Genomic DNA, 8,501 nt, shown 5'->3' on the forward strand with positions numbered 1-8,501 from the left:
GAAAACAGTAGATGTTAGCTATGTATTTTTTGTCACGAGTAATTTGATGTCGGAAAAAGTTCCAACTTTGACCTTTGTTTTGGAAAAAGCGTTAATTTAAAAAAAGTCTTTGTAATAGAATTATTAACATTTTTTTTCGTTCTAGATATTATTTAAGCGAATCAGTTATTTGAGAATAGAAAAGGATTAATTAGATCGAGTCCATCATCTAATCACATTTAAATATTTTTATTAAAAAATCTAGGTAATCTATTTTTTTTATATGGAACCCGTAGATACGTTAAACTTAAAAACTAAAGACATTATTTTGTTACTACTAAATAAACTAAATCAAAGCCTAGAAATGTAACATAACGAAGTAACCTAATTAAAAATCTATAGCTTTCTGCAATCTGATTCTTAAAAATGTAATGTATAGAAGATTTAATAAATACAAATAAATCCTGGCGACTCATTCATAGTCTTCTTGTTTAGCTGGGAGTAGACCACAGGAGCCCTGGTTATAGACCATTGTAATAATCAAACTCATAGAAGAGTTAGAAATTAGTAAGTTGTTTTACGTACGAGACCTCATATGTAGCTAGTATAGACTCGGGCTAGAAACCGTAGTGGAAATTCATACATGTTATTATCATGTGTAAACAGTAAATAAAATAATACAATGTATTTTATCATATAAATCAGTTTCATTTCACTTATTTCTGTTGCTTTTTGCGATTTTTTAATAGCCATTGCAGCAAGTTTTATATTTTCCCTTAGCAAAACACTTAAGTACTAGGTCTGATCTGAAGCACATATAACCTCTACTCCTACCAATCGAAAATTATCGAAATGGCAAATTATATCCCAATACCCTTTGTGAGGAACTAAGACGAAGAAAATGACGAATGTTAATTAAATAGTTAAAAATCTTTTAGGGGTTAATAAGGTGGCTGTTTATTTTCAATATTGATTTCTAAAACTAAAAATTGTATTTAATACAAAAGTTTATTGGTGAAAACATGAAAAATATAATAGATTAATTAATGGCTGATAAAATGCAGCAGAAATGTTACAATATTTGTTCCATCATAAATCTATTTTGCTAATAAATGCCTGAAAATTCAGAATGCTTAGTGACGGGCACAACAAAATGGTTAATGTCATAATACATAACGTATACCTTTGGTTAATTCTTTAATGGTCGAAGAAAACGCAAACCGCGTTGACACTAACTACTTTTTTGTGCCCAAAATACAGCCATTATGTACAGTTGCGATTTATATTATTATGAAAATCTAATTTCATCGGGTTATTGGGCGTAATTTAACAATTTTTTTAAATAACTAATTGCATAATTTTAAACATTCACCATCATGATTTCTTCATTTCACTGCGGACATGCGGCGAAAGGAATGTTATCGGGGGCCGACCGGGCTGCTCGTTACACTTAAAGGAAAACACTTTTAACTTAAGAAACCGTAATTTTAATAACTTAAGTTATAAATATTTATATTCATCAGGTCAGCTCGATATCTGTAATCCAGTGTAAATACAGAAATACAAAACCGTCAAAGATGACACAACATTTAATTTGAGACGGATCGAGAAGGTCCGCTGCGAACACGTGAACATTTACAAGCGACGACTCGCGGGGGCCGGCGTCCTCGAATGTTACTCGTACAAAACACCGATGGGAGGAGAATGGAGGGCGAAGCGCCTTAGTTGTCGCCGCCTTCGGCGGGCTCGTCGCCGTCGCCCTGCGTGTCCGACGTCCACAGCGTCAGGTTGTCTCGCAGCAATTGCATGATCAGTGTCGAGTCCTTGTACGAGTCCTCGTTAAGCGTGTCCAGCTCTGCGATCGCGTCGTCGAATGCCTGCAACGCACATACGTTTTATCCACGTGGCCGAAAGAGAGTACACTCAAAATAATTCAGGATTTTATATCAATATTAAAACAGCAAATTAGAACTAAGGTACTAGTTAACCCTGGTGCTGGCTGGGTCGAGGGTTATTGGTTAATCGCTTGGGGCCATGCCGGGGCAGTATTAGTTTATTTGCCAATGATAAAATCGAGTCATGCAACACTAGTCTTGTAAGTTATTAGTGGGATGAGTTATGTAATCGCACTCTCGACACGATCGCATCGTTTTGAACCTGTTTGGCTAAGTGGCACGCCCGCGCTGGGGAGTTGATAATCTCGTAATAGAATACGGAAAAGTTGAGGGCGAGACCGAGCCTGATGGGGTGTGTCGGTTGCATTTTGGCCTTGGCGATGTCGAAGGCCTCCTGGTAGGCCTTCTGCGAGTCCTCGACTACGGCTGCGGACAAGCAGACACATTACCGACTGAGCCCGACTCTCGCGCCAGCCAGCACTGAGTTTACCAACTGACGCAAATAATGACCTGTTTGGCGAGATGACACGCTTTGTCTGGTGAATTTAATATCTCATAGTAGAAAACTGAGAAATTTAACGCCAAACCCAGCCTGATCGGATGTGTGGGTTGCATTTTGGCCTTGCTGATTTCGAAAGCATCCTGGTATGCTTTCTGTGAATCCTCTACAACAGCTGTAATTGAAAGTTATTACATCAAATTTATATAATATATGGTCCAAATTGAATTTGTAAATAAAGCTTTTTATACTTTTTTAATTCTTAAAACTAGTTATTAAAATAAGGTAATAATATTTTTATAGTTGCAACAATAAACATACAATTTCTGGTTTCTCCTGTGGCCACTTCTGCGAGGTACCTGTAGTAGTCTCCTTTCATTTTAAGGTAAAATACTTTACTTTCTGGATTACTAGCTTTAGGAATAAGGTGTTTGTCAAGTAAACCCTGCAACAAAAGAAATTTGAATTGAGTTTCAATACACTGACTAAAAACAAGGAGTAAAAATTATAATATGTACTTTGTTGAGAGAGAGAAGTTTTCTAAAATACATATTAACGTTTGACTAACTTAATCCATGCCAACATTCTTTTAGATTAATAAGAACAATCATAAACAAACTGCCAATCATTGAGTCGCATTCTTCTAAAATAGTAAAATGATAAGGTGGGCAAGGATAGAAGTCAATAAAATAAACTAGAAGGATAAGGGCAACGAACGAAGCAAGCGCGGACCAGGCGAGCAGGCGCGCGCAGTGACGCGGCGCACTACGTCACGCCGCCCCGCCCGGGCACCCCTCCGCGCCCCACCCTGCCCTACGACCTGCTCGTCGACCACCCACCCACAATCTATTCCATTAAATTTCATAAAAAAATATGCAAATTTACACCATGACTGCCAGTGCCATGATTGCATCATAAATTAAATTGGCAAGTAAATAAGATGACGTCATTGGCGTAGGAACGCAAAAGCTGACATCAAACGTTAATTCACTTAAAATGTGTAATATCCGTAGACTGCGGGATGTAGATCAGTATCTGGAAGAGAAATGATAGTCATTTCACTTACCAATACATCATAGCAGATTTCTCTGAGCTCCTTTTCTACTTTTACCCTATATTCTTTTGCCATCTGTTGTTTTCTTTCGGAACCTTCGGTTTTCTGTTCGATTGAGGATATAACTCGCCATGAGGATCGCCGGGCACCCACAACATTTTTGTAAGCGACGGAGAGGAGGTTTCTTTCTTCGTTGCTGAGCTCGACGCCGGTCTCAGTGACTTCTTTCATCGCGGCCGCCATGTCGTCGTATCGCTCAGCCTGCTCCGCCAGCTTGGCGCGTTGCACCAGTTCCTCCTTGTCGACGGACATTGTGAATGATGTGTGTGACGACTATATTACTGATGCCCCTGTAATCAATTTGTTATATAAGTGGATGCTATTAAAGCAAATCGATGAATGCGCGTTAAAGAATTCCTCAGAAAGACTAATCGTTAAGGCGTCACTTTCACCAAGTGAATCCAATTGGGTAAATGAGTCATCATGAAAGACGGCGCACCTTGGACAGGCTCACAGGCGCACTCGCGCAATGTATAAATTCAACGTAGCTCAGAGAGCAACCCTCACGCCAATCGCGACATCGACGCGGCGTCCGTTCGGTATGACAGCATCTCACAGACTCGGCCGTCGGAGGCACGCGCCGTCGCCGGGCCGCCGTTCCGTTAACGCCACTGCGCCAACGGTATTGATCCGCCGACCCGGGATAACACTCCAGACGAAATACGACTAGCGCGACGCTTGCACACCCCTCCACCCCCACCCCGCTTGCACCGCGCCCTCCCGACTACCCGGCGCCTACCTCCTAACTACCCTTATCTACTATATTATATGCTGCTTTCTGTTCAATACCCTGTTGCTAAGGTACCAGTCATAATTGGCTTTAGAGCTATTTTCAAATTTATTACTGACACACTGATAAATCCTACTCAGATTATTACATTTAAATTTTTTGGTATTGTCTTATATTTGAATTAAACTCAGACATCAGGACAATATTCCAGAAAGTGGGTGTGGCACTAAACATATTCTAGATTTAATTGTTTTAATGGAGCCTTTGTGAAATTTTATACAACAATAATTGTTTATAATAATGCGAAAAGACTACTTAATGAGATGGCATTTTTATTACTAAGTCAAAACTTTATCTTCTCATCTTTAGGGAATGACTACAAGAGTCAATTATAATGTACATTGAAATTTAATAGAAATTATCACATTGTCGTCAAGTTGGATTAAGATTTAATTCATACAGGTTATTTATAAACACTGTAACATATTTTACAATACAGAAGCTGATTGTAACTTTAAATTGATTTAGAAATCAAATAACTACATACTGTATCAAAAACTACATCAACATTTATGAAAATAGGTATCCAAAGGCAAAATATTAAAGCCTTAGTCAACATACATTATCCAACCTTTCAAACTTTCTATTGTAATCTCAATAAAAATAATTAATAATAATATAGCCAGGGAATCGGAACAGATATTTAAACATTTGATTAAAGAAAAATTAAAAAAAAAAGATACAAAAATATCTAAGTAATTGAAATAGCCTAACATGCTATGCCTAATGATTAATATTATTAGATCATGACTTTTTTCTTGTTCAAATACTGAGGTAATAAATAAAACCATGTTCTAAATATATCTAGCCACCATCCTGAGCTTCAAGGAATAACTTAAGGTGAGTCATAGAATTAAATGTTTAACCGTTTGCAGGATAATGATTAAGCCGATATAATCACTTTTCATATTAAAAACCTCCTAGATCTGAGAAGAGAAAAGATCTTATGGTATCGTGACCTTTTTAAGTTACCAATACGCACGTGCCTACCTCATGAGATAAGGAAGGTTCTTAATGGATAAATTATTTTTATTAACAATAACGATAGCATTAAAGCCAAGTTAAATGTCGAATCTCAAAACCAAGTTCATAATGACATTAATTATAATTAATAGAGATAACGGCGTGACCAAGACCCAAGGTAAAATTACGACGCACTTGCTTAGTTCACTATAAAAAAAAATTAACAGAAAAAAAACTCTTAACACTAACCACTTAACATAACATAATGTCGATTAAAAAAGAAACTTTAGTGGAAAGAATTCTAAAACAAAACGATAAAAGAAAATACCATGCACCTGTGTCCTTTACTTGGCAGTTTGAAGCGTTATTAATATAAGCGATTGTTCCATTAATAAAATAAAATATATTGTTTGTTTCTTTCAAAAGAAACAACTAGTGCACACAAATTTTAAACAATCTTTACTTTTGTAACAAAAATTTAGAATGTAGTTAACCGCACCGCAATATCGTGTAGCCGGCTCGGGCAAAATGGCTGCTTTAAGAGGCACTCCTTTTATGCGTCACAGTCACAACTAATTGCAATAAAGAATAAACAAATACACTTTATACTTTCACAAATAAGATATCACTCAATATTTAATATTCTACACTTACTTGTGAAGGGAATTAAAGTAATTAAGCCAGCGATAGCAACACAATTTCAATTTTTCTCTTGCTGCGAACGATACACTACACTGACGGCTGCGGGGCCAGAGGGGAAACAAAAACGGAACGGGGTTCTCAAATTAAAGAGGCCATTGAGAATCATAGTTGAAATTCTACTTTTATTGCCAGAATTAAAAAAGGCAGTAGCATGGTTTAATGGCCGATTTACATTATCTTAGTGTTTAGGAGAGTGCTTTAGGATAGTACTTTAGTTGAAACATGTAAACGCTACTTGCTTTAGTAAACGCTACGCTAAAGAACTTGCCTTTCAAGTTGTACTAAAGCACTCTCCTAAACACTAAGATAATGTAAATCGGCCTTAAGACTTAGACGAGATAAAAAGATTATTTGAATTAATATCGCCTTGAATGTCTAACTTTTTTAATTACGATTTTTAAACAAAATTACATGTTTATTTTTCGGCGGCATTGAGTACTTTTTCTATTTTTAATTTATACTATTTTTGTCAATAATATAATATACTCTTTATGATCATATTATCCCATAGATTAGGGCTTCATCTTTGGGCAGACACCGTATTTTAAAATGAATACACTTATATATTATTGAAACATTGAAGTCTCAAGTTCGAATTTAAAATAAAATTAACAATCAAGATTAAAATAATGTCCCTTTGCCTTTCCTATTAGGGATAAATTATTATCATCATTAAAAGAATGTCAAACATAGGATTAGATGTCATAAATGACAATTTGTAACTGGACTGTTTTGACATAACGCAGATAATTTCTCTTCTAATCTTTAAAAACAAGGCATTAAAGACACGTGAATTTTCTTTTTTCTGTTTTGTGGTTTGTTTCTCAGACTTATTAAACTAGCATTTATATTTAGACTATCTTATAAGTTACTTAAACATACATATATCACAATGCCGAAATCAAAACGGGATAAAAAAAGTAAGGATTATTTAAAATATAACCTAAAATAAATATAATATAAGGTTTTCATTTTATATGTATTTTTACTTTGTTTCAATTACTACTTTGCATTTTTTTGTGATAAATATTTCTACAATTATTTTATTTTTAGTTTCTCTCACAAAGACAAACAAAAAAGGACTTGTGTTGAAACAGAGAATCATTGAAGAAGTTAGAAACTCCTTATCGAAATATGAGAACGTTTTTGTTTTTTCTGTTGATAATATGCGAAATACCAAATTAAAGGATTTGAGAAATGAATGGAAGGATTCAAGATTTTTCTTTGGAAAGAATAAAGTAATGGCAGTTGCTTTGGGACGAAGTAAGAGTGATGAAGCTGAAGATCAATTAAATTTAGTATGTTTTAAAACTTTTAAGTATAATATAATTTGTTTTATACATAATTTATATTGGAACCTGCTATTACGCATTATTTTCAAAAATTTAGTAAACATTTTAAAACAACAACCAAAGCAATAAACTGGCTGTAGTAAGCTATCATTAATATAAAAACCACAATACTAATAGATTTCTTGGCGATAATGTAGCTACAATGCTTTTTTTTTGCACATATAGTTTTATAAAAGCATATAAATTTAAATGTCTTTAATTTAATTTTAGGTTTCAAAAAAACTTAAAGGCCAATGTGGTCTACTTATGACAAATAAAGATGTTGTAGATGTATTACAATGGTTTGAAGATTTTGAAGACTCTGAATATGCTCGCTCTGGTTTTGTTGCAACACGTGATGTTATTCTACCCCAGGGACCACTGAAAGATTTTTCACATACAATCGAGCCTCACCTTAGAAGACTTGGATTGCCTACCAGCCTAGAAAAGGGAGTCATTAATCTTTTAAAAGAATACCAGGTATTTTTCACATCATGTTACTGTTTTTAATTTGGATTTAGGTTTTTTATTTTTTACTATGACATAAAATTTGTAACTTGGATATTGTAGTTCAGCTAAAAATGTTAAACACATAGCTATTATTAAAAAACAGGTGTTGGAAGGTTGAATTTTGTTCTAGATTCTGTGTATATTTATTGACTCACTGCTTCTGTTTTTAATTATATTTATAATTTAACTAGGTTTGCAAAAAAGGCTCACCATTAACTCCAGAACAAGCCAGCATATTAAAACTATTGGGTATACAAATGGCAAATTTCAAAGTTGTGATCAAATGCCACTGGTCTAAAGGAAAGGGATTCCAAAAACACAGTGATATAGCAACAGATGATGAAGCAAGTGATGATGATGTACAAAATAATTCACATGAAGATGTTGCTATGGAAGACGAGGAAACATAACATAAGCCCAATAATTTTATATTTCAATAAACTTATGTATATGTAATTATACATATTTATTTTCTTAGCTTTAAATTTTAACATGTTGAACAACACAGTGTTAACTTGGAGTTTCCATACTAAGTGATAGTTCTATAACAAGATAATTTCATAGTAAAAACAAGTATCAAATTGTTTATCTTGAATGTATTCAGAGCCAACAATACATGATCTCACAATCAGAATTCCTGACAAGATTCAATTCAAGGGTTACAAGAGTTTATAAAAGATTATTATATTTTGGTTTTTATGTTTTCTCCAAGGGAAAA

At 34.6% G+C, this 8,501-nt stretch overlaps 2 protein-coding genes across 6 annotated transcripts; one reads left to right on the top strand and one right to left on the bottom strand.

The window, feature by feature from the left end:
- Positions 1-1,450: 1,450 nt before the first annotated feature.
- LOC125053634 (14-3-3 protein zeta) lies at positions 1,451-6,050 on the bottom strand. Of its 5 annotated transcripts, none has more exons than XM_047655114.1 (5): positions 5,895-6,050; positions 3,440-3,777; positions 2,695-2,818; positions 2,137-2,300; positions 1,451-1,856 (listed from the first exon to the last, which is right to left on the bottom strand). In XM_047655114.1, the coding sequence occupies exons 2-5, from the start codon at positions 3,737-3,739 to the stop codon at positions 1,701-1,703; spliced, it is 744 nt and encodes a 247-aa protein (XP_047511070.1). In that variant the 5' UTR covers positions 3,740-3,777; positions 5,895-6,050; the 3' UTR covers positions 1,451-1,700. The 5 variants fall into 5 exon arrangements, with proteins under 5 accessions (XP_047511070.1, XP_047511040.1, XP_047511078.1 ...); XM_047655084.1 differs by lacking the exon at positions 2,137-2,300 and adding an exon at positions 2,385-2,548 and having other exon boundaries at positions 5,895-6,049; XM_047655122.1 differs by lacking the exons at positions 2,137-2,300; positions 5,895-6,050 and adding exons at positions 2,385-2,548; positions 5,740-5,818.
- A 634-nt stretch (positions 6,051-6,684) lies between these two features.
- On the top strand, positions 6,685-8,239 carry LOC125057323 (mRNA turnover protein 4 homolog). Its single transcript, XM_047661369.1, has 4 exons — positions 6,685-6,862; positions 6,996-7,240; positions 7,505-7,753; positions 7,975-8,239. Exons 1-4 carry the CDS (start codon positions 6,835-6,837, stop codon positions 8,191-8,193), a joined length of 741 nt encoding a protein of 246 aa, XP_047517325.1. The 5' UTR covers positions 6,685-6,834; the 3' UTR covers positions 8,194-8,239.
- The last annotated feature ends 262 nt before the right edge of the window (positions 8,240-8,501 follow it).

The sequence above is a fragment of the Pieris napi genome, chromosome 1 (assembly GCF_905475465.1).
Source record: "Pieris napi chromosome 1, ilPieNapi1.2, whole genome shotgun sequence".
Taxonomy (NCBI): Eukaryota; Metazoa; Arthropoda; class Insecta; order Lepidoptera; family Pieridae; genus Pieris; species Pieris napi.

What these genes read in the sequence shown, in the direction of transcription:
- LOC125053634 (XM_047655114.1), bottom strand. Translation starts at nt 3,739, where the DNA reads ATGTCCGTCGACAAGGAGGAACTGGTGCAACGCGCCAAGCTGGCGGAG. An exon ending in CACAGGAGAAACCAGAAATT is followed by an intron (nt 2,301 to 2,694) that starts GTATGTTTATTG and finishes GCTTGTCCGCAG; the next exon opens with CCGTAGTCGAGGACTCGCAG. An exon ending in CGTGCCACTTAGCCAAACAG is followed by an intron (nt 1,857 to 2,136) that starts GTTCAAAACGAT and finishes TGTGCGTTGCAG; the next exon opens with GCATTCGACGACGCGATCGC.
- LOC125057323 (XM_047661369.1), top strand. Translation starts at nt 6,835, where the DNA reads ATGCCGAAATCAAAACGGGATAAAAAAA. An exon ending in ATCAAAACGGGATAAAAAAA is followed by an intron (nt 6,863 to 6,995) that starts GTAAGGATTATT and finishes TTTTATTTTTAG; the next exon opens with TTTCTCTCACAAAGACAAAC. An exon ending in CTGAAGATCAATTAAATTTA is followed by an intron (nt 7,241 to 7,504) that starts GTATGTTTTAAA and finishes ATTTAATTTTAG; the next exon opens with GTTTCAAAAAAACTTAAAGG.